We start from the raw sequence: 26,200 nt of genomic DNA on the forward strand, positions 1-26,200 counted from the left end.
GCAATAAATGGAGTTTGCTCTCCAGATTGAGGAGAATCCTGTTCTCCCTCTGGTAATGCAGGTACAGGTAGCAGCATATAAAAAGAAAAAAAACACACTCTGGTAACTTCTGGAACAGGCCCTTACAACAGTAGGGATAAGGTACTGTGTGGCAGAGGATGTCTGCTGCAGATATGTAAAGGCTGCGGCCCACATGGCGCATGGCGCAGATGCAATGGCCCCGGCCCCATTGATGTGCGCCATACGCCATGTGAGCAGTGGCCATCACATACCTGCAGCTGAGACCATGTCTGCCGCACAGTACCCCATACTATTGGCAAAGACAAAAGGGCAATAAATGGAGTTTGCTATCCAGATTGAGGAGAATCCTGTTCTCCCTCTGGTAATGCAGGTACAGGTAGCAGCATATAAAAAAAACAAAAAAACACACTGTGGCCCTTGTGTGGCAGAGGATGTCTGCTGCAGATATGTAAAGGCTGCAGCCCACATGGCGCATGGCGCAGATGCAATGGTCCCGGCCCCATTGATGTGCGCCATACGCCATGTGAGCAGTGGCCATCACATACCTGCAGCTGAGACCATGTCGATGGTAAATGATAAAATAGCCTATTTTTTAAGACAGATCCTCAAAAACAGGAGACTCTGGATCTTCTATCAGTAAAGAACTGTAGAATTGACGGTACTGGGGGGGTTGAGAAGGCTGTGTAGGTGTTGACTGGGTATGTGTTGGAATTGTGCTCGACTGGCCTGCTACGGTGGCAGGCGGAGTAGGCACTGGTGATTCTAATGACAGTGGTGTGTCTGGTGCACTACCCATGCCAACTATTTTAGTGCCACTGTTGAGATACCCTAAACTGCCATTATACACCAACTCCATGCATACCTTTTCAAAAGTAAGTTGCTGGTCCGGAGCCATGTTGCGAACACACTCTGCCACATAAGTGAAGTAGTTGTCATGTTTGTCCGGGTTTCTTTGCAGGACTTGCTGTGCCCGCATCATAAATTCTTCATGTGCTGCTGCTTCTCCTTTTTTTCCTTTGCCACGCATTTTTTTGGCACGGGGGAGTGGTGGAGTGGGTTCCAGGGTGGGTGGCGGAGTGCGTGCCGGAGTAGGAGCTTCGCTCGATGTGCATGCATTATCAGATAGGACAGATAGGTCTGGGGTTGCAGGTGGGTAGTCACCAAGCTGTAAAAAAATTGAACATGTTTACTAATCAATTCTATTTACTTCTAATTTCAGTTCCCTACCAGCGTGAATGCATGGAAAGTCATCGCAGAGGAGTTTGAACAGCGATGGAACTTTCCAAATTGCGGTGGAGCCATTGATGGCAAACATGTCCGCATAGCCCAGCCTATCAATAGTGGTTCCTACTATTTTAATTACAAGGGCTATTTTAGCATTGTACTAATGGCTGTTGTTAATGCGAACTATGAGTTTATCTTCCTGGATGTAGGAAGGAATGGCCGTGCATCGGATGGTGGCACTTTCAAGGACACAAAGTTCTACGAAAGGCTCATAGCAAACACCCTTCACTTGCCGTCTGTCCAGGAAACTAAACAGGGGCTTAACTTTGTGTTTGTGGCAGACGAGGCTTTTGGCCTGCACGAGCATGTCATGAAGCCATATGCGCAAAGGGGCCTGAACCATGACAAAAGGATCTTTAACTACAGGCTATCCAGGGCACGGCGTGTTGTGGAAAATGCTTTTGGCATCCTGGCTAGCCGGTTTCGCATTTTCCACACTGCCATTAACCTGAGGGTGGACAAAATTGACTGGGTTGTCACGGCGTGCTGTGTCCTGCACAATTTGCTCCGCAGAAAAGCCACACAGCAAAGGGCTACAGGCACAGCACTCCAAGAAGACCAAGAACTGCCAGAGGAGGTAGTGCAGATATCCTCCTTGCAAACCCCAACACAACACTACACAGGGAGTGCACGAGCCAAACAGGTGAGGGAAGAGTACATGGCCTACTTTAATGGGGAGGGCGCTGTGGATTAGCAGGAGGAATCAATTAGATAGCCAAAAAAATAGACTCACCGATGCAGACTGCGAATTCTCCTCCTCCTGCGCCGTGACTTCTTGGTTTTCCTGTTCGACCATCAGGACTACTCCTGTTCTCATCGACTCCTGGCTGAGGGTGAACGTCAACCTATCATAGTACCAGAGCGATGTTTGATACATCTCGTCGACTCCAGCACCAGACTTCTTTGCTGCCTCCACCTTCTTGTGTTCCTTTAAGAACACTGTGCGCAGATTCTGGATGCGTTTCCTCACCCATTCAACATTGGCCTCTGGGTGAAATGGGAGACTGTAGTGAGCCAAGTCCTCCAAGGCTTGGTTTCTTTTCATTTTGTTTGAATATTCTTTGGATTTTGTTCGCCACAGGCATTCGTGTGAACGATATTTTTCTATAAACCCTTCTAAAAACTCTTGTTCCTTTGCGTTGGACATTTGGACTGTAAAAAGATAAAACCATTTTAGTTGTTATAGTTATATCCATGTTTTGTTTCATATTTAAATTTTTATAGTTAGATCCATGTTTTGTTTCTGATTTAAATTTTTATAGTTATAGTTACCAGTTTACCTAGTTCTTATGTTTTAAGTATTTAAAATGTTAATAAACTTTTATGAAAACCACTATACATTTTATTGTGCATTTTGCTATTCACACACACAGGTGAATGGGGCCTAGCAGAGAGGAGTGCATGGAATACTGCAATGGTGGACAATGGTTATATGTATATATCTATATATACACAAACACAGGTGAATGGGGCCTAGCAGAGAGGAGTGCATGGAATACTGCAATGGTGGACAATGGTTTATGTATATATATCTATATATACACAAACAAACACACACACACACAGGTGAATGGGGCCTAGCAGAGAGGAGTGCATGGAATACTGCAATGGTGGACAATGGTTATATATATATATATATATATATATATATATATATATACACACATGGGGCCCACCCGAGCAAACAGTGACATGGTCGGGTGCACGGTTGACAAACCAGTGCTCTATACACACTATATACATTGGTGGCAACAGTGGGCATGCATAGGAGAGCATTGGGAGTGCAAACATACCAGGTTGTTGTTCTGGGAGCTGAGACAAGAAGGAGAGTCCAACTGCTGCGCCAGCACTGTTTGCTATGTGGAAAAACATGGCGCCGGGGGAGTGTTTAGGAAATGCTACTCAAATAGGCTGGATCAAACGACGGACGCACCGACGGACGGACGACGGAGGCGGCAAAAAACACTCACGATCTGCATATGATTGACGGTCGGTCGGCCTGGGATTGCCGGATCCTACCTGCAGCACGTAGGACCAAAGATGCGACCAAACGAGTGGCGTGTACGCGCATCGGATCGGAATCGGATCAAATAAATGACAAAAACACACGATAGTACATACAATCTGCATACAACCGGTCGGAATTGGATCTAAATTGACAGAATCGGGCCCTAGTCGTCCTGGTGTGTACCCAGCATTACTTTGCAGAATTGATAGTAAAAAAGAGCTGGAACGAGCCCATGCAATGAGCATTTGGGTAGTACTGAGGCCAGATTTTGCAGAGGAAACAAGTAATATATTGTAACCAAATGTGTAATGAGGGGAATAATTATTTACTCATCTCTTTGTACTGTATAGGCAACAGTTGTGTCTCCAATTTGTGTTATCAAATCCGCATTTCTATATTGTTTGTGTGTATGACAGGGGATGACCTCCCTCCACTGGGCAGCCTTTCATAACCGGCCACAGCACGTTCAGCTCTTGTTGCAGAAGGGTGCAGACCCCACTCTGGTGGATAAAGACTTCAAAACAGCTCTTCACTGGGCAGTGCAGGTACTGATTTATACAGTGTGTTGATTTACTTTATGGTGTAGTAAAAGTTTTAGTGACACCTGTTTTCCATAACATTAACTGAACATTGAAATTTTCTGTACCTTTTTCTGTATACACAACATTAAGGGATAATTAGGTATACAGTACAACTCTGCAAGTTTTGGCGGAGGGTATTTAACTACCGCTGTCCCCACATAACTTCGCACAGATGATCCCACTGGTAATTATTAGCGGTGGTACTGTATGTTACCAGGACTGGTAGTGTTAGTGCGCTTGGGCATCATGATCACTGCTAAGAGAAAGTCATGGCCAGAGAGCAGAGTTGCCTACTCTCCTGCATTCTGCAGGAGACTCCCTGAAATAACAGCAATCTCCCTCTCTACCTCATTAGTCTAGCAACCTCCCTCATTTCACCTCGCCCACATTACACTATTAAATTTTTTGGGAAAAAAGGAATGAGAGACAGATACATTTACACTGAATCATCAGCGCTATTTCCCAACACTTTACCAAGTATAGTATCTCTTACTAACTGCTTTGGGGCTCATCTACATCTGGATATAAGTCATTTTACAAAATTCCTCTCAGATGTAGCAGTGCACACCCATGCTTCTAGGTGTCATGTTCACAATCTCTTTTCACAATCTCTCCATATATGGAACTAGACACGCCCTTTGGGTGGAGTGTGACACGTCCCCTCAATGGGGTGCTGTGCAAAATTCTGTTACTAACTATAATCTTCCTGAAACTAGTTTCAAAAGTAGGCAAGTGTGCCAGAGAGGGTGGTGTGTTTGTTAGGACTTCCTCCCCATAGGAAGCAATAGGGCTCCAGGAAATCATGTGAATAAAGTGCTAGTTATTGCAGGCAACCTAAGAAAACTTTCATCTGTCAGGATGTTTAGTTTCATTTAGATTGAAACATACCAAAACTGCCAGACAGGCATATTCCAACACCAGGGATAGCTGGGAGGTTTCTGCATAATATATTTGGCTTTTAAGTAAAAGCTCTAAGGGCAGGATGTATTAATATACATCGCCGCCCCTCACTGCCCAGCCGCCGCAATGCTACCATTGGGGTGCAGTGACGGAGACCCGCGCGATACCTGTAATGTGGTGTGCAGGGGTCTCCGTCACATCTCGGCGGCTGTCAGTGTCCCCGGCATCTCCTCCTCCCCCCTGCAGCCGGATGTCCTCCCGGCTGTGACACCTGCTGGGGGAGGAGGAGATCGATGGAGGATGGGAGGACGGGTCGCTCGGATGGCGGGCAGCGGACGTCGATAGAAGCCCATAGGCTTCTATAGGGTATCACCACCCAGAGGTGGCAATACCCTGCCTGGCGGAAACGGGCAGACGGGTAATGGTACATAGGAAAATGCGGTAAAACCCCCGTTTTACCGCATTTTCCCTTTAGTACATCCCACCCTAAATCTATTAAGTGGTTCTTGTCTTCAAATAGTGAGGATCCATTTACATCTCTGACATAAGGAACCCAATAGTTAGGTCAGACTGTCAGACCTAAGTGTGGTAGTATTTCCTAATTTGCATGACTTACTCAATATACACGTATTCTGCTTTAATTTCAGAGTGGAAATAGGGTGCTGTGCTCAATAATATTGGATCATCAGCAGGGTCAGTCCACCATCAACTATGACGATGAGAATGGGAAGACATGTATGCACATAGCAGCTGCAGCCGGATACAGTGACATCATCTGCGAGCTGGCCAGAGTCCCAGAATGCAATTTGCAGGCCCTTGATGTGGATGACAGGTAAACATTGGCTCATGTGCCCCTTGCAGTGCAACCACCACAAATATCCCCTCCTCTGCTTTCCAAAAGTTGGTGTAGCCGTATACTTGCCTACTTTTGAAAACTAGTTTCAGGGAGATTAAAGTTGGTAGTAGAATTTTGCACAGCACCCCATTGAGAGGGTGTGTCATGCTCCACCCACAGGGCGTGTTTAATTCCCTATATGGAGAGATTGTGAAAAGAGATTGTGAACGTGGCACCTAGAAGCGTGGCTGTGTACTGCTACATCTGAGAGGAATCTTGTAAAATGACTTATATCCAGATGTAGATGATCCCCAAAGCAGTTAGTAAGAGATACTATATTTGGTAAATTGCTGGGAAATGGTGCTGGTGATTCAATGTAAATGTGTCTATCTCTCATTCCTTTTTTTCCCCAAAAATGTAACAGTGTAATGTGGGCTAGGTGACATGAGGGAGATTGCTAGACTAATGAGGGAGAGAGGGAGATTGCTGTTATTCCGGGGAGTCTCCTGCAGAATGCAGGAGGGGAGGTAACTATGGTGTAACAGTGTAATGTGGGCTAGGTGAAATGAGGGAGATTGCTAAAACTAATGAGGGAGAGAGGGAGATTGATGTTATTTCAGGGAGTCTCCTGTAGAATGCAGGGGAGGAGGTAACTATGCGTATTAGAGGTCATTCTTGTTGACAGCTTTGCGTATCATTTTAACGCATCTCTCCCTTCCCCCCCGGTATCCGGACTGATCATAGACTGACTCATCATAGACAGTCATATGGTCAACCACTAATGGTTGACAGTGAAAACGTCGACAGGGTCAAAAGGTCGACAGTCAAAATGTCGACAGGGTTTAAAGGTTGACACACAATAGGTCGTCAGGGTCTAAAGTTCGACAGGCTTTAAAGGACGACCTTTTGACCATGTCGACCATATAACCATGTTGATCTTTCACCTGTCGACCTTTTGACTCTGGATTGCAATGTGCTCCCTAGGGTGCACGGACAGGCGCTACCACGGGTGCTGTGCCAAGAGCTGCCACTTGTTGATGGCCAAATTGCTACCAGTGGTAACTATCAGCCCACCAGGCAACCTGAATTATTTCAGGCAATAGCCATATCTTCATTTGCCAAGACTAACCATTCATTGGTCCCACTCCATTCAGCCTCCGGTCCAGATATCAAATCACCATTTTATCTGATTGTTGTATTAATTTATTTATGTTATGTTTTTTTTAATTTATATTAAATATTTGTATGATTATTTCATCAAAACCAGCGCCACTTCTTTTTCTTTTTTGCCTTGACCTTTTGACTCTGTCGACCTTGTGACTGTCGACCATTAGTGGTCAACCATATGACACCTCTATGGTGTCTTACACCTGCAGGGGCCCTGTACGGGAAGCAGACGGGCAGCTGACATCAGCTGCCATCAGCTGCCTGCCCCCCGCACCCGTGTCACAGGCAAATTTACATGGAAACGCCCAGTGTTTTCATGGGGTTGCCCATGAAATGCTTGCCATTCCCATGGGTGCAGCCCCTCGCACTGACCCCCATCCCCCCCGCCCGCACTGCTAGGTGTGAACGGAGCAGCGAACATGCAGTTTGCCACGCCCGCTTACACCAATGGGCTGCACATGTGCATAAAATTATGTGCGCATGCACAGTTACTCTCCACCGCTGCTGCGCTACTCAGTCAGTGCACGGTATATGTGCTGTGCGGCGCCAGCGTCTGACGTCAAACGCCTGAGCCCCACAGTATGCACAGGCTGGCCCACCCGCCCCACGTCCACTTATTACACCACGGACGGAATACACTCTTCCCGCTATCCCGGCATACTGTTTCCCAGGCGGCTGGTTTGCCCCACAGTATGCACAGGCTGGCCCACCCGCCCCACGTCCACTTATTACACCACGGACGGAATACACTCTTCCTGCTATCCCGGCATACTGTTTCCCAGGCGGCTGGTTTGGCGAGGTGGGTGCTGCAGCCACAAATTAGCAAGTTAATATGGCGGCCCAGCAGAGGGACTAAGGGCCCATGGGTGCTCATCAATTTCCGTGGGTGCTCGGGCCCTTGAGCTCCCACAGAATTGGCGCCAATGATATATACCAACATATATGGATGTTTCATCTATCCGGCCGGTGTGCCACATCTTTCCGTCTCGATGCGCCGGTTGCCGAGACGGGGATGTGCGATTGTCTCACAGGCACATGCGTCCCATTCTCATCTAATGGCGCCCTGAGACGGAAAGATATGGCGCTCAGGCCGAATAGATGTAACTGGCTCAATCTGTATATAAGCCACAACCTATTTCAAAATGGGGTGGGGCCTTTCAGGAGCTAGGCCACACCCTTTTTTCATGGTATCGGCTCTTTGTCTTACCAAAACAGATTTTTATTTTTTTTGGTTCTTTGCATCTGATTGGTTGGCCACCCCTGCTCTAGAGCATAACCTTCCTCCTAGTGCCTAACCATTTTACCCCTCTTGAACACTTACCTGTCGACCTATTGACTGTGGACTTTTGTACGGTCAATCTGCCATCCAGATACCCTCAGAAAACGGCTTCATGCCATAAATGGGTAAAAGCTGTAGTCCTTGACTGGTGTCATTACATGACAAGTTCCTACATAAAGTGGGTATGGGTCGACATGCATTGGTGTCGACCACTGTAGGACAACAGGGCTTAGGTCAACACCTGAGGTCAACATTTGGGCTTACGTGTCCATTACATAGTGCTAGTACTTTCCTAATATGCCATTTCAATAGTCCTGGCTAAAATAATGACTTGTTCTTAGCGATACAGCCAGGACAGCCAGCAATATGTATTTTATCCTGGATCCGTATTTATTTATTATTTAGTGACCCCTTTAGTTTGTTATGATTGAAACATTTCATGGCCTTTTTAGCTTATCATCTACATTTATCAAAGGAGTCAATTTATTTAATAGGCGTAAAATAAGCTCCTTTGATGAATTTATTACATATAGCACAAAGACACAAAATAAATAATACATAAAACACCATCATTAATAGACAGCTGAAGGCCAACGCTGTGGGCACAACTGTGGGTCTGGCTAAGAAATTCCCATTTCCCCCCTCTCTCTCCACTAGCTGCCGCTTGATCTCTGTCACTACTGCCAGGAGCAATACTACCGCCATGGGCAATACTGTTCAGTTAATGAAGGTGCGGGGACTGGGAGGGCTCAGCACATGACCGAGGCTTGATGGAGATTACAGCAGACAAATGAGTGACAGACAGAGCCCAGCTAATAGTGCATGGGTATGTCAGGAGAGACAGGTCTCTTTGTACTGCCATAAAGCACTCTCATATGTGCTGCTGTCCCAGAGTGCAGTCTTCTCCATGGAATTATAATGGTGATGAAAATGTAATTAAAAGCTTATTTTCCCCAGGAGATGAATAGTCTAAATATAATATATTATTTTAATAATAGTGGCTAGCCTTACCTCCTAAACCAGCCAGCTGGGACTACTACACGTCCTAGCTAAAAGCCTTTATACATATGGTAATGGTAATTATGACATCTGTAGCATATTAAGATAAGTTATTCCACCAATTTTGATCTAATCTGTGTAATAATGTGCTATAATAGATGAGATAATAATACAACCGGGATTTTAAGGTTTTTTAAGTCTTAGGGCTCAGTCACAGACACGGAGCCTGCAGCTCTTATTACGCAATTACTGTACATATTTTTATTTTTCTATGTTATAATGGTTGGGATAGTTGGGAGTGCAACACTATCCATCTATTTCTGCTATGTATTACACATGCTGGGCACTAGGACCCAGAGTCTGCTGAGAAGTTCAATAAATTCTTGGTTAAACCCTGTACTTTTTAAAAATATATTGCTCATTTTGGCCCTTCGGAAAAACTAGTGTGTATACTCAATATTCTGTTTTCTCTATGTTGACTATAATGTCAACCAGGCATGCAGCAGCATCCTCAACCTTCTGCAGACCATCCCCATCCAGATCCCCACTCAGTGGTTTGTAGACGTACAGCAGGCTCTGAGCAGAGTTTTGGGGGTGGGAGGAAGAAGGTGGAGGGTGGAGCAGCCACTTTGAAGCTGGAATTGATGTACAGACAGAATACATGGGGAGGGGGGCTCTGTTTTACTAATATTTGGGGATATTATCCAGCTAGTCTGCTCAATAGAATCCTAGGGAGGTTTAGAATAGAAACAAAAAAGCAGTGGTTTAATATTAAGGGAATGGAACTGCTGGCCCAAATTGTCATAGCTCTGGGGCTCCCCATCTTTCATCCCACCATTGGGCCCACCCTTTCATGTTGGAAATCCTTCAGGGGAGAGGGGTGCTGTGTTCTGCTGTAAGGGGAGAGGGGTGCTGTGTTGTGCTGTGAGGGGAGAGGGGTGCTGTGTTATGCTTTAAGGGGAGAGAGGTGCTGTGTTCTGCTGTAAGGGGAGAGAGGTGCTGTGTTCTGCTGTAAGGGGAGAGGGGTGCTGTGTTCTGCTGTAAGGGGAGAGGGGTGCTGTGTTCTGCTGTAAGGGGAGAGGGGTGCTGTGTTCTGCTGTAAGGGGAGAGAGTCGCTGTGTTCTGATGTAAGGGGAGAGAGGTGCTGTGTTCTGCTTTAAAGAGGAGAGGGGTGTTGTGTTCTGCTGTAAGGGGAGAGGGGTGCTGTGTTATGCTGTAAAGAGGAGAGGGGTGCTGTGTTCTGCTGTAAGGGGAGAGGGGTGCTGTGTTCTGCTGTTAGGGGAGAGAGGTGCTGTGTTCTCCTGTAAGGGGAGAGGAGTGCTGTGTTCTGCTGTAAAGGGAGAGAGGTGCTGTGTTCTGCTGTAAAGGGAGAGAGGTGCTGTGTTCTGCTGTAAAGGGAGAGAGGTGCTGTGTTCTGCTGTAGGAGGAGAGGGGTGCTTTGTTCTGCTGTAAGGGGAGAGGGGTGCTGTGTTCTGCTGTAAGAGGAGAGGGGTGCTGTGTTCTGCTGTAAAGAGGAGAGGGGTGCTGTGTTCTGCTGTAAGAGGAGAGGGGTGCTGTGTTCTGCTGTAAGGGGAGAGAGGTGCTGTATTCTGCTGTAAGGGGAGAAGGGTGCTGTGTTCTGCTATAAGGGGAGAGGGGTGCTGTGCTGAAAGGCTCAGAGATGTGCTCTATAAAATGCCTTCTAAAGTATAAGTGCCTTTCCCTTAAACCCTATCATTTTGTCTTTAGGTATAGTAAAACACTATTATCCCTCAGGAGCATATCCTCTTTATTCCACTGATGGTATCTTCCAGCGCCAGGAGGAGGAAAGCCACACCCACATCTAACTAAACTTGTGGGTGGGAATATATAAGGGGCACCAACCAAGATCTTGCCTAGGGCACTAAGGGTCCTATTTACCAAGCCATGGATGGAGATAAAGTGGATGGAGATAAAGTACCAGCCAAACCAGCTCCTGTCCTTTTTCAAAACGCAGTCTGTGACATGGCAGTTAGGAACTGATTGGCTGGTACTTTATCTCTGTTCACCTTATCTCCATCCAAGGCTTATTATAGATCCATAATGTTTTTGGGCCGTTTTCTTTGTTCCATGTTGGACAGCTAGTTAGTAGGGGTCAAATGAGCTTGTTTTGATGTTGTGTGATGAGTGGAACTTCTTTGGCCGGAACATGGCAATATGTGCAGGCCCACCATTTCCTTCAATCTCCAGTACCTCCAGTACATTTGGCTCCTAGACTTTTTGAGTACTTCTAGCTCTGGTGTCCCAACTCATGTTATCTCCCTGCTATATAACCAGCTGTCAGCGGATGCTAGTTCAACTCTTCCATAACTTACTAGAACCATGGAACAAGAGGTCTGGGATGATTTTGGGGTAAGATAAGTTAAAAAATATTTTCCGCTAAACTCACTCTTGATCATCTAGTTCCTGCATGGTGGAAACTCAATACAGTCTGTTATCCCAATGGTATAGATGTCCAGATACTCTCTCAAAGATGAGACTGGTGTTCCCAACACATGCTTGCTTTGCTCTAAAGATGGCCATACACTAGAACCTAGACCTGCTTGCGATTCTGATTGTGTCATGATTTCCCTTAAACTACCCGGCAGCCCTGGACTCACCATTTGGTTTATTTTTGACACACAATGTGCGGATGATGTGCTAACGATCCTTTGTGTGATTCAGCTGCCGAATAGGACCTATCGTCACACAGGGGGGATGGAAGTGTTGGAGAAATTGCCAGTTAAATGAGGTCAGTTGTGCGAGCCACCGAACGACTGATTGCATGTGCAAAAAAAAAATAACACACTATCTGCACCCAATCACGAGTGATCAAACGTGCAGCACATATGATCTGATGGTCAACCTCTCAACTCGCGGGACCTCCATTCGAACCGATATACTACACAACTGATCACAACTGATCACAACTGATCACAACTGATCGCACGACCTGTCAAAAATCTTCCATACACGATATCGCTCTAGTGTATGGCCGGATTAGGGCTCCTCGTAACCTGTTTCACATATGATGGCAATGTCCAAGCTTCCACTGCTTCTAGTCCAGTGGTTCTCAATCTTGGTCCTCAGGACCCGCCAACAGTTCACGTTTTCCAGGTCTCCACACAGAATCACAAGTGAAGTAATTAGCCCCACCTGCGGATCTTTTAAAATGTGGCAGTGAAAAACCTGTGCACCTGCCGGGTGACCTGTAAAAAACGTGAGCATTTGGGGGTCCTGAGGGCCGAGGCTGAGAATCACTGCTCTAGACCTGTCTGTCTCTGTGTTTTGGCTGTTTCATTTGTCTCCACTGCCCCATTCAAAACACAAGAAATTCCTATTCTGTCACTTAAATATTGCTGCTAAGTGAATTATTCCAGTACATCAGCGTGTCTAACAGTTTATTACTAGTTTTGTAAGACTTCTTTATGGCGGTGGAGAATATATTGACTTCTGCAGATAGTAAATACGAGGCTTTTAGGAATACCTGGTTCTGCTTGCTGGACTTCTGAGACCTTCAGAGATACCCTTGTCCCGACCTCCTCTTAGGCCTCCCATCTGCTGACCTTGGTTTGCTGAGCCTCCTCTCATCTGGCATTGACTTTGGCTCTGAATTCCCAACTTAAATTTTGTTCTTGGTGGTTCTGGGATATGAGTTGCATTTATCTACTGACGTATTTGCCCGTATGTGCATTTGCAGGGGTGTGGTATAGGGTTACGACAGTCGGGATCCCGACTGGCCGGACTCAGACAGCATGGTGAGCGCAACACCACCCCTTGCGGGTACGGTGGCTTGCTACGCTCGCCACCTATTCTATTCTCCCTCTATTGGGAACCCGTCTGTCGGTGTTTTAACAGTCGGGATCCCGATGTTGGGTAAATGACTGTTGGGATGCCGAATGTTGGGACCCCGTCCGGCACCCCATTTGCAGGACAATTCCTGCAATAGCAAGCCTGTATTTGAAATGCCTGTTTGACAGGTGCAAACCCCCGCAGCGAACAGGGTGGAAACCTGGCATTTCATGAACATAGAAATGCTGGATGGGCCCTTTGGAACGCAGGCGCTCCCCGGGCTGCTCTGGGCGGGCAGATGATGTCAGATGAGATCAGCGCCTGCGCCCAAACCGGACATCAGCATGCAGCAGAAAAGTAAATCTTACATTTCTGTTGAGAACATAGGAAAAATAATTTGATGGTGAGCAAGCATCGAATGTATTCTCCTCTGTGCGGGCGCATGCAAGCGGATGTGTAAGCTACACATTCGCGCGCAGCGAGGGATCCGGCTGGCAGGGGGCGTGCGTTTGCCAGGGCAATGTTAACCTGCTCGCTAGGCTCCAACTATACACAGCCTAGCGAGCAGGTCTGAATAATACCCTTTATTTGCCATTATGTACATTCATAAAACTGGATATATGTTGTTTTTATTGGTGCAAAAATTGGAAGTGAATTTAAGTACATAGAAATGCATGAGAGTTGGAGGGAGGGGAAGGTTGATACCAAGTATGAGGACCAAGTCCCCTCTGGGGGCAACCCACTTAGCATATACAGTACTTCCTGTAGAAGTCCGGGTGGGGCCAACCTACATCTGGCCACACCTCCTAGCAGTACTGGTAACAGTGGATTTAGGGATAGGCTACACAGGCCATTATCTAAGCATATACTGTAGATTCGTGATTGTGAACCAGTCATATTTTCATCTGTTGGTAAATAATATGTGTGCTTTATACTGTGTGTATATATAGGTGTATTTATGTCTCTACATATTCTGCTCTAGAACTCCTCTACACTGGGCTGCAGCAGCGGGAAAATCTGACTGCGTTCAGACTCTGCTGAAGTTAGGAGTAGATATGAACCCCAGGGACATCAATGAGAATACGCCCCTAACCTACGCCATGTACTGCGGGCACGCTATATGCATCAAACTACTTTCTCAGGAGAACAGGTAAATATGTGGACAGCAGAAACCTCATCACCCCCAAAAATTGTTGCATGTATACACACTGGTCTTCTAAATAATGTCTCCGTATAGACTTATCATTTTATCATTTTGAATAAAATTAACTATGTAAAAGCTGAAGCTAATGGGGGACTTTGAGCGATCACGCAGGACTCGTCCTGGTTTACGTACTAACCTAAATCGGTCCAAAGTCGGTCCAATATCGCCCAGTTGGGTTCTGCCGAGTTTTTCATTCTCTTAGGGGGTTTATTTAATAAGTTATATTTCAGATGGGATGTTGCTATGGGAAAACAATCAGATTATATCTCTTCTTCAAGGTGCTAAATAAAGTAGTAGATTCTGATTGGTTGCCCATAGCAACATACCATCTTCAAAAAAACTTCCATCTTAGTAAATAAACTCTGTATGCCCCATTACATGTGGTGCAATTCAGTGTCTCTTTCGATTCGATACGAAAGAGACCCTGAGTCGCACAGTGTTTTGATCTGCTCTATCGAAAGCAGTGTCATCCTGCTTCATGCAGCAACCACACCCACAGACTTCACACCTCCGTTATTCCATCCAGTGGAACTCCCAGAACAGGCTCCCTGTGTCAAAGTTCCGCATAGACCCCCCCTAAATCCTGGCCAGAATCCAACTGGACCTCCTCGTATTGGGTTCTTCCAAATCGGAGTAAGAGTAGTCGAAAGCATAACTGGGCAGACCTACAAACAGACCAACTGCTTTTATATATAAGATTAACAAAGCGTATAGATACATTTATGGGTTGTAGTTTGACATTCATAGCAAGTTAAGAAATTGCTCACATCCGCCAATCAGTGTCAGTATAATGTACTAGATAAATGATGGCTAGAATTGTTTGGTTGCTGTAGGAACTTGTCTTCTTTTTCTCTTTCGAAGGTTTGAAACATCTCCCCCCTGTATGGTTTAGAGCAGCGGTTCTCAAACTGTGGGTCCTGACCCCATAGTGGCATAGTGGGTCCCGACCTTCTCAGCATGGGGTCGCGACTCCATGTTGCTGACCATCAGGCTGATGACTTTTCTAATCTCAGTCAGTGATTCAAGGAGCCCAAAAAATCTTTGTTGTCTGTTATTTAGACTCCTCACATTTTGTGTCCCCACAATGCTGCCATGTATGTGCTGTCTGCTGACTACACATGTGATGTGATAGGTTATGGTATATTAGACTCCTCCCATCACTCTGTGCCTCCACAATGCTGCCATGTATGTGCTGTCTGCTGACTACACATGTGATGTGATTACCTTTTGCAGTAACTTGCTGGGCTCTTGTAATTACTTTTATTATCTGATGGGGTCACAGAGCAAAATAGTTTGAGGACCCCTGGTTTAGAGCCAACATGGGACCTTATTCTGGTCCACACGCAACACTGCGAATTTTGCAGTGTTGTGTGTGGACTAAATGCCGCCCATACGGTCGCCTGTCGTCGTCCCCCCCCCTTACATGGCACGATCCCCCGCACGGCTGCAAATGGATGATTTGCATAATCATTTATTCGCAGCTTTGGGTGCAGGAGAAAAATCATTCGATGGTCAGTGACCATGGAATGATTTCTCCAGTGCCCGCAGATCAGAGACGCCTGTATGGTTTCTCTGATCTGCGAGCGCCCTGTGCGGCCTATGACGTCAGCTACCTGCCCCCCGCTCCCATGTTACCATTCGATTTGCATGGGAACCCCCAGTGTTTTCATGGGAACACCCATGAAATGCTGGGTGTTTCCATGGGCTATGCCCCTCACCGCCATCGCCCCACGCCCCCCACCCGCACTGCTAGGTGTGAGCAGGACAAAGAACATGTAGTTGCACATACACAGAAATGCAGAAAAACATTGTTCCCCCGTGCGAACGTGCGGAGGACCGAACCAATTACAATAACCCCCACGGTCTCTTACTCTGCTAGAATAGGCTGGAATATGAATTTATACTTTTTTTCGTTGCTATTTTGAATATTGACTAATTATAGACGCAGCACGTGTTAAAGTGTGTACACACGGGGCAATTTGGTGGCCGTCAATATCGGTTCAACATGGGTGCCGCTGGGACCCGGCAGGGTGCTAGCATCTGCTGGCAGGGTGAAGGGGTTGGATGTGGGGGCATGCTGCATTAAGCAGCATGGCCCTCGTTCTGATATCATAGAAATAGAGTGTGCTGCACAGTTTATTTCTATATACGATTTTGATGCTGTGGGGCTGCGCTTATGGGATCACATCGGGATCGGATGCTGCACAGCATGGTGCAATTTGCATTATGTGCTATGTGGTTTTGTCAAAATCTATAGCACAAATCACACCATGTGGACACAGTACTACACTAGCATTTCACACAATATCACTTCATTCATACAATATACATGGACTGTTGAAGAAAACACATAACATTGAACCAATGCATAATATTAATCTTCCCTGCAGAATATTCCTGTGAATGATATATTCGTGCTTTGGGAAACAATATACTACATTATGTTCCAGTCTCAGCTTGAAGTGAGTGAATAATTAAGTAGCATACTGTACATAGGGGGAAATTTACTAAGAATGTGGAATACGGCCGATGCCGGTTACCAATGGATACGACCGGCCTTGTAAATAGGGCAAATTTACTCATCTGCAGTTTTTACCGGATTCGTATCTTCCGATGGCATAGCCGGCCGTATGCATTTGTATTCCTACGCATTTTATATACGTATTTGGCGGCCATATTTACGGCCACCAAATACGTATGAAGCAGCAGCATTGCATGGATCAGACAGATATGTGCAATGCTGCCCTGTGTAAAAAAAAATAATAATAACAAAAAAAAGCGTGGGATTCCCCCAAAAGACTATAACCAGCCGGTCCTGGTTTTACAAATTCAGGGGCCAAACAAGTCAAGTTAGGGGTTCCCTGCAATTTCAAAAACCAGCACCAGGCTCAAAGGCCAGTCCTGGTTCCCAAAACACTGGCTCAAGGGCCAGTCCTGGTTCCCAAAACACTCGCCTGGAAAATAAGTAGTATTTTCCAGGCATATTTTTGGGTCAAATACCGGCCTTATTTTACCTATGGCTACAAATAGGCCCATTCGTAGCTATTCGTTCTTAGTAAATTTCACCCATAGTCTGTGTGGAGGTAACTGTAAAAGCTATAAAGGACGAAATTAAAAACAATCTACAATATACGGAACCATTTTCATCATTGTTTCTTTCATCACATGATAACATTGGATCTGTAAGCAGAAGAAGCAGGTCACTTTTCACCTGGACAAATCGTGTTGCTGTCCAAGTGGGCCAGATTTAAATTGCGCAGAGATTTTGGGTTTATATCCAAGGGTTCCTAATGGTAGGTCAACAGTCAATAGGTCAACCCCGTATGGTCCATGTGTACTAAAGGTAAATACTGTTAATAGAAATGTAAAAGGTCAACAGTGTATAAGGCCGATAGGTTCAAATGATCAATGTGACAGTGGTCACAGTGGTCAACATACATATAGGGTGGCCAATCCCGGGATCGGTGGGATCCCGGGATTTGGCCCCTAAAACGCCGGGATTTTAATCCCGGGATTGGAGTTTCCAATCCCGGGAATTGGGATTAGACTGCGCATGCGCAGTGTAATGCCGGGCAGCGTCTGAGCGAGTGCTCAGACACACGTTTTTACTGTGTGCCCGCCCACCGGCTTCGCTCGCTCACTGTCTCTCAGCTTCACCCGCTCACCGGCTCCCACTTCAAAACTCCCTCGCGGCTCCCGCCTTCACTGGCCACCCTCCTGGCCGCACCGCACTGCACATGTAAGTTAATATGCGGGGCGGCCGGGGTGGGTTTAACCTGGCTACCTCATTTCTATATTAGGGAAGTCAATCCCGGGATCCCCGGAATCCCGGAATTGGGCATTTTTCAATCCCCAATTTTCGGGATTGAAAAAAAGGCCCCGGGATTGGCATCCCTACATACATATGGTCGACATTTTATTTATTTTTTTACTTATGTGTGACAAACACATGGGGCCTGATTCTAGTTCACTCTCAAAAGCAAATTCTCTCTCTAATGGACAAAACCATCTGCACTGCAGTTGGGGCTGATGTGCAGAGAGAGCTCACGGACATTTTTTGTCCACACGCCTTCTTTCCGACACTCGACAGCCGGAACATTGAATTCCAGCTGTTGAGTTCCTGTCAAGCCAAAACAGCCCAGGATTCCGAGTGCCGGGACGTTTCCGACAGTCGGAATCCTTTATTGAATACCGCCCATAGTCTTCTTTCCTTGTGCTCTCCATTACCTAAGCATTATGTATGGTAAGGTTAAAGGGAATATATTTTGATATAATTTATCTGAAGTAATTATATTTATTTTAATGACACCTTGTGGTCATATGAACTTGGGGATGTAGATAGATCCTGTTTATAAACTCCAACATATGCTGAAAGTTAAGTCTGAAGGCCTGATCCACGGGTGGACAGAATGAAAATGTTTGCGCAGCTGGCCGATGGCCAATGTTTAGTATTGATTAGACATTAGTATTGATGTATTGGATGAAGTTCTGTTAGATAACATCCATGTTTTCTGCATTTGCAGTAGACCAGATGCATTGCAACCGCTCGCTTCACCAGGCTCCAAAGGCATCAGGAAAGAAGGACGTCTCACTGTGCTAAATCAGATATTCTCATGCAAGAAGAAGAAAATGGAGCAGAAAGCCCACCAGAAAGACAAACTCAGGTATAATGGAGAAGAGACCTCAGAGGTTGATGACATCATCACCACATTTGACTGTATCCTGGACACAAACTGCAAAGATCCAACAGATGAACAAATGGCCTCTGTCAATTGTAAAAAAAGGACAGTGGACTCACAGAAATATCTACTGCCAGACAAGCTGAACTGCAAAGGTCTTCCACCCATAAGAACGCAGAGTCTCCCTCCGATAACTCTTGGAAACACCTTTTTAACAACTTTGCAGACTACGTCAGATGTCCCGCAGAACAACTCGTTCCATTTTGCACACAGGTCTCAAAAAAGCAAGAGTGAACATGACTTGTTTGACCACAGGATTAGTTGCCAGACTTTGAAAGATAATCCTTGGAATATAGCTGCTAACCAAATCCTCCCCCATAAATCATGGACTTCACCTCATCCAGACAAGTTCAAGGATCTTGCTTTGCCCAAAAAATCTAATCATATTGACAGCCTATATCCCCCTCATCTTCCTCATATGGAAAATTCACATTCAGGTAAAGTGTACAATGGAAGGAATATACTAAATGAATTTAGCAGGGCCTCATTTACTAACTTTGCATTTGGGGGTGATATTATTTATTTATTTTCCTTCTCACGTTTGTCACTTTTCACGTTTTCCGTTTTCTGTAGTTTGTAACATTTTTTTGGGGCTGTGTGTATGACCCTTATGTTCATACCGTCCTAACCCTTCCGGGGGTTGAGTAAAGAGGATCTCTCTGAGCTCCGGCGAAGAGGACCCACCGATCCCTTTTTTCCCCTCTTTGGCCTTATAGCTAAGAGGGGTTAGGGGAGTAATGGGGCCCTTCTCTTTTGGGAGAGGGTCCATAAGTACGTAAGGCCCCCTATGCATGATTTAGGTCATGCACTGGGTGTTGGGAGCACACCTCGGGCTCCCTGAGTTTCTTCAAACTCACCATGTAATAATCAGTTAGCTTTCTCCTGTCTGACTCAGTTATGCTTATTGTCATGCTTGCACAGTGTTAAAAGTAATTTCAGACCTTTTCCCGTCTCTAATTGTGATTTTTCTCACTGTGCATGTGCAACTTTCAGGAAATTAACCTTTTTTTATCTTATGTCTGACTTGAGACTCACTGCAACTAGGGGGGTGGAGCTAGAGCTGGAATCGCAGGAAGTGGGTGTGAGTGCAACTGCCGTGGATTTGCATTATCATTGAAAGTGCAGTAAAGGCATGGTATGGGAGTGTATTGGCACATTCAGACTCACATGGTGATTGAAAAATCGTTAATGCAGTCTCCTGAAGGGGTGTGGCTTGTGTGTCAGTTTGTATAATGTATAATGTAACGTTTATAGTGATGAATACAAAGATGCAAATGGTGACTGTACAATTGGTTGCAACTTTGGAATCACAGCCATGTATTCAAATTTAGTCAAATAGCATTAGTAGTGTTTCAAATGTAACAGTACCCTGCCAAGAAGCTTCATTTTCAAGAAATAAATATTGAATCATGGGAATGGGAATCCTGTACATATATTTGTAAATGTTGAAATGTAACATGCTCTGATTTACAATATGACAATTAAGTCATATTTACTATGACTATTATAATTATTATTTTATTATGAAGAAATTGGACCACATACCTAAAAGCTCATTCCCCAGAGGAGATTGTAGGTACAGTTATAGGGTTAACAGTAGGGATGGCCATCGACCATCGATGATTTGAAATCATTGATGGTTCATGGCCGATGTCCAATGCTTTTGCCATCGATGGGGGAGAACCAGATGGTTTCCCTCCATCGATGGAACAGCAAAACGATGTTTTTTTTTTTTTCCAAAGTGCCGCGACACCGAGCATAGCTCCCCCCCCCCCCCATGGCAACGATGGCCATCCCTAGTTAACAGTCCATCATATGCAAATCACCGTGTGAAATCAGAAGCGTCTTCAGGTACCTTGGGCCTCTCTTGTAGGGCTTCAAATGTGAGTAAGTCAATCCTGCAGGAAGCCAGTGAAGGGAGTAGAGCGGGAGTGACCAAACTGGTCCTCAAGAGCTACCAACAGTTCATGTTTTCCAGGCCACCTGTGGATCTGTAGAATGTGTTGGTTAGGAATGACTGCAGCATATGTTTAAAAATATGACAGTAAGTAATGACTAAACCTAAGCGGTCTGGGAAACGCAAACTGTTGGTAGAACATGAGGACATGTTTGACCACCCCTGGAGTAGAGAATGGGTGTTATGTGGGTGGAATGGAGCTGGTTGGTTATTAGCCTGGCAGCAGCATTTTATACCATCTGCAGGTGGTGCAATTATTTTGCTGGGAGACCCAGGTAGGAGTGCATTGCTATTGATATTGCCTGATACTTGATGTTTCAGTGTCACGCCACCATCCAGGACAACGGCAAAATTTAGTGTTTTGTAGTTCTGAACCTCCAAGCATAAGTCCTATTATTTGCTAGACTATGCTGCAGCCTTGTCCTGTGACCTGTCATAAGGAGCTTTGTTTTATCAGGGATCAGTTGCAGCCATCTAGCACTCGTGCACTTCTGGAGCTCAGCTAGACAGCCTTAAGGGCCCCATACATCAGCAATTAATTGTGACAATTTTCAGATATGGAGATGATTGCCACAATTAATTTTAGATGTGTGGGCTCCCCTTTTGGCAATCCCAATCAAAATCGCCAATCGATTGCTTAATCAGGTTTTTAAACATGTTTAATTATCTGGTATTATCTGCAGATCTTTTTTATATGTGTGGGCATTCTTATACTGTAGGATTGTTATTGGGTTATCATTATCAGTACCTGGAGCAAAGGACAGGTATGGTTATTGGTAAACCAGGCCATCATTTCTAAGTACTTCACCCAGTGATAGCATGTATGCTTCAATAAGCATGGGAGATAGCATAGAACCCTGTAGGACACCACATGGCATTGGCACTGGTGACGATGAGTCTACTCCAGAAGACAAACTCTGTGACCTGAAAGTGAGAAATGATTTGAACCAGCTAAAGACTGTTCAGTCTAGAAATTCTTCAGGTGCTTATTTAGAATCCTATGGTCCACAGTGTCAAATGCTGCAATGAGATCCAAAATGATTAAATATCATGGGTTGACAGGCAGGCTTCTAGTTGAGTTGCAGCCACTTTCTCAATAACCTTTCCTAGAAAAGGAAGGTTTGAAAATAGGCAAATATTTTCCCATAAGTGTTAGTTTAAACCAGTGGTCGCCAACTGGTGGTCGCCAACTGGTCGTCGCTACCAGTAGCTCTCGGCAACGATCCGGGTGGCTCGACCACTCCGCAGCCGTCCGTCCCTCCATTACCTGCCGCCCATCTCTTTATTACCCACCGGCACTTCCCTTCTCCCTCTGAGGGGAAAAGAGTGCATTGTGCGTCTCTCCTACGCCTCACTGTGCATCCCTGTGACTGGGCCGTCCGCCAATCAGAGCTCGCGTGCCGGTAGCCAATCAGGAGCCGGCCCGCGAGCTTTGATTTGCGGACAGTCCAGTCACAGGGAAGTGAGGGGGGAAGGAGAGACGTGCGGTGTACTGTGCTCTCCTCCCCTCGGCAACAGGACAGCACTGCAGGGGGATGCCGGACTGTCCTGTTTACGCCCGGCGGCAGCAGCAACAATAGTGAGTGCTGCTGCTGGGAAACTAGCACTGTGGGGGCATAGTAGTTTCTGGCACAGTGGGGGCATAGCAGTTTCTGGCACTGTGGGGGCATAGCAGTTTCTGGCACTGTGGGGGCATAGCAGTTTCTGGCACTGTTGGGGCATACTCTCACCTCCAAGTCTGTCTGTTGTTACACAGTTTGTTTTATCTCTGTTTACAATTGTAAAGCGCTACGGAATCTGCTGCGCTATATAAGAACCTGTAAATAAATAATAAATAATACCAGTTTATGGCACGATAGTAGGATAGTAGGCCATGCCCCCTATTAGCTTCTTCTCTGCCTCCAGAGTTGGTAGGTATGTATGCTGCATATTGGACATTACAGTGTATGGCATATTATGTCTGGGTCATTGCGGTATGTGTCATAATGTGTCAGGGACATTACAGTGTGTGGCATAATGTGTAAAGGGCATTTTTTGGTTATTAAACAGATGTTTTTTTTTATTATTTTAGTAGCTCTTTAGGAGGTTTATTTTGTCTCGAGTAGCTCATGCCCCCAAAAAGGTTGGAGACCACTGGTTTAAACCATTTTAGTTAAGCAGATCTATGTAGTGAGCAATCGCTCGGCAGGTGGATATAGATGTGCATGCTTCTTCCACATTCTCTGCAGTGATCCTGGGTCATACTTGCCAACTGACCTAGAAGGTCTGGGAGAGTCACGAATTTGGGGGACTGTCATTGCCTCATTACAGAGTTGTCCAGTCTCCTGTTGCTGCTCACTTTTTTGAATTGTGGTTTTGAACAAACATGTGCCACAATGATTTACAACTCTGCTCCCATTATAACATGCCAGAAACCACAGCTTAAACAGCTGGGGTAGACAGGGCCGGATTAAGGTGTGTGGGGGCCCTGGACAACAAGGTCTGTGCCCCCCCCATAGGGTTAAACAACACGGTGAGAGAATATTTACTTAGCTGAAACTAATGGGTCACTGCTGCAGATTAAACAGGATAACCATACCCTCCAACATTGGAACAGCAGAATCAGTACACATTGGGAAAGGGGCGTGGCCACTGTCAAAGAGCATGGTCATCAACAAAGAAGCTGTGGCCACATCCCCTTTCTGAATGTGTACAGGGCATTTTTTGTATTTACTTTAACAAGTGGTATTAGATTTGTGCCACTTGCTCCCTGCCTTCACCAGTCCCGCGGCTGCCAAAGTGCTACTGCTGCTACTCCAAGGTGTCTGGAAACTACAACTGTGCATGTGCTGTCTCCAGAGGCTTTGCCTTTAGGGTCTGCAGTGCTGTGATGCACACTGGGACCCGCAATGCACCACTGGGAATGGGTGCAGAAGAGGTGAATTAAGCCGGGATTACAGAATTCTCTATCTGCCGCCGCCGGGCACCCGATCGTCAAACCGAGCAGGAGGAGTCAAAAGCCATTAAAAACCAGTACATTCGGTACACTGTTAGTTAGCTGGTACAGACCGTTAAAATGGGGTACGGTACCGGCTGAATCGGTACAGTTGGAGGGTATGGATAGCTTATTTCAATAACACCTATATTCACATTACATGTCACTTACAACTAAATCACCAGCAATTCTGAATACAATCACATGCATTAACTGCAGAACAATGCTTAATATCCAATGCTAATTAGAAAATTTACTACAATGGGAGTTCTATTTCACATGGGATGTTGCTGACAGCGTAAAGCTGCATGTAGCTCCGCCCCCGACACCCGTGAAGCCCCACCCCTGTATTTTGATTGGCCCAGAGGCCAATCTTTCAAAGCAAATGGATGGCCATCGATATGTAAAAACATTGATGGTAATCCATTGCATACTTATACACTATCGATGGTCAATTGCACTTTTGCCATCGATGGCAACCATCGATGGAAAGGCAACAATGGCCATCCCTACTTAGCATCCAATAGAGGACGATATAGAGTAAAGCTGTACATTAATGTCTAAGCAATGCATCCAATAGAGGGCAACATAGAGTAAAGCTGTACATTAATGTCTAAGCAATGCATCCAATAGAGGGCAACATAGAGTAAAGCTGCACATTAATGTCTAAGCATCCAACAGAGGGCGACATAGAGTAAAGCTTCACATTAATGTATTAGCATCCGACAGAGGGCGACATAGAGTAAAGCGGCACATTAATGTATTACCATCCAATAGAGGGCGATATAGAGTAAAACTGCATTGTATTAGCATCCAATAGAGGGAAACATAGAGTAAAGCTGCACACTATAATTTATTAGCATCCAATAGAGGGCGACATAGAGTAAAGCTGCGCACTGTAATGTATTAGCATCCAATAGTGGGCGACCTAGAGTAAAGCTGCGCACTGTAATGTATTAGCTTCCAATAGAGGGTGACATAGAGTAAAGCTGCACACTGTAATGTATTAGAATCCAATAGAGGGTGACATAGAGTAAAGCTGCACACTGTAATGTATTAGAATCCAATAGAGGGCGACCTAGAGTAAAACTGCACACTGTAATGTATTAGCATCCAATAGAGGGCGACATAGAGTAGTACGGATGGTGGTTAGCATTACTGCCTAACACAGGGGTTCCCAATCTTTTTTGATTCACGGCACCCTAGAGAATCAGAATTTTTTTCACGGCACCCTAGGTCCCAAAATGTTTTATTAGATTGGGTTTATATGCGATTCTTAGTGGCAGTTATGTGGTAAAGGGCAGTATTTGCTTCTGTTTGTACACATTCTATGATTGGCAGCCACCAGCACTGGTTTTGCTCATTAATAATTAACCATTAATAATTTGAGTTGGTCCTAGACCACCAAGCCGCGGCACCCCTGCATGTGTCCCGAGGCACCCCAGGGAGCCACGGCACACAGTTTGGGAACCACTGGCCTAACAGCACTGAGGTCATGGGTTTGATTCCCACCATGGCTCTAACTGTGCAGAGTTTGTATATTCTCCCCGTACTTGCACGGGTTTCCTCCGGGTACTCCGGTTTCGAGAGAGAGAGAGAGAGAGGTACCCCCACAGGCTGCTTCCCCTGTATAATAATAACGGGACCCTCACAGGCTGCTACTCCTGTATAATAATAATAATAAAAATGGGACCCCCACAGGCTGCTCCCCCTGTATCATAATAATGGGACCCCCACAGGCTGCTCACCCTGTATAATAATAGGACCCCCACAAGCAGCTCCCCTGTATAATAATAGCTGGACCCCCACAGGCTGCTCCCCCTGTATAATAATAATAATAGGACACCACAGGCTGCTCCCCTGTATAACAATAGGACACCACAGGCAGCTCCCCTGTATAATAATAATAATAGGACACCAAAGGCTGCTCCCCTGTATAATAATAGGACCCCCACAGGCTGCTCCCCCTGTATAATAATTATGAAACCCCCACAGGCTGCTCCCCCTGTATAATAATAATGAGACCCCCATAGGCTGCTCCCCCTGTATAATAATAATGGGAGCCCACATGCTGTTTCCCCTATATAATAATAATAATAATAAAGGGACCCCCCAAAGGCTTCTCCCCCTACTAATAATAACTGGACCCCGGCCACCGGCTACTCTGGCTTACCTGATCTTTATGCCGGACCGAGGTGGGCTGCAACATGGGGATGTAGAAGTGGAACGCACTGGAGCTCCGACTGGGCTCCAGAAACATGGCCGCCGGCCTCCTTCACTTAGACATGTCCTCAGTGCTGGAGTCCGGCGGCCATGTTTCTGGAGACCAGTCTGAGACTGGTCAGCCAGTCGTGGCTGCAGCACCAGCCTAAGAACACAAGCGGCCCGGGGCGGCACATTGATTGAGCAGCCCGGGGGGCACATGGCACTCTATCCCCCGGCCCAGCCCGCCCCTGGCTATAT

General features: G+C 45.8%; 1 protein-coding gene across 2 annotated transcripts in view; it reads left to right on the top strand.

The window, feature by feature from the left end:
* ANKRD55 (ankyrin repeat domain 55) overlaps nt 1-26,200 on the top strand; it is a 105,088-nt gene that overhangs the window by 52,566 nt on the left and 26,322 nt on the right. Inside the window, exons 7-11 of one of the 2 annotated variants that reach the window (XM_083153531.1) lie at nt 3,730-3,858; nt 5,442-5,626; nt 11,370-11,444; nt 13,846-14,013; nt 18,591-19,243. In XM_083153531.1, the coding sequence (XP_083009657.1) occupies nt 3,730-3,858; nt 5,442-5,626; nt 11,370-11,444; nt 13,846-14,013; nt 18,591-19,243 (1,210 nt within the window). The remainder of the gene's footprint in view (nt 1-3,729; nt 3,859-5,441; nt 5,627-11,369; nt 11,445-13,845; nt 14,014-18,590; nt 19,244-26,200) is intronic. The other variant, XM_083153537.1, reaches the window with a different exon arrangement.

This window comes from Crinia signifera, chromosome 1 (assembly GCF_055691185.1).
Source record: "Crinia signifera chromosome 1, ASM5569118v1, whole genome shotgun sequence".
Taxonomy (NCBI): Eukaryota; Metazoa; Chordata; class Amphibia; order Anura; family Myobatrachidae; genus Crinia; species Crinia signifera.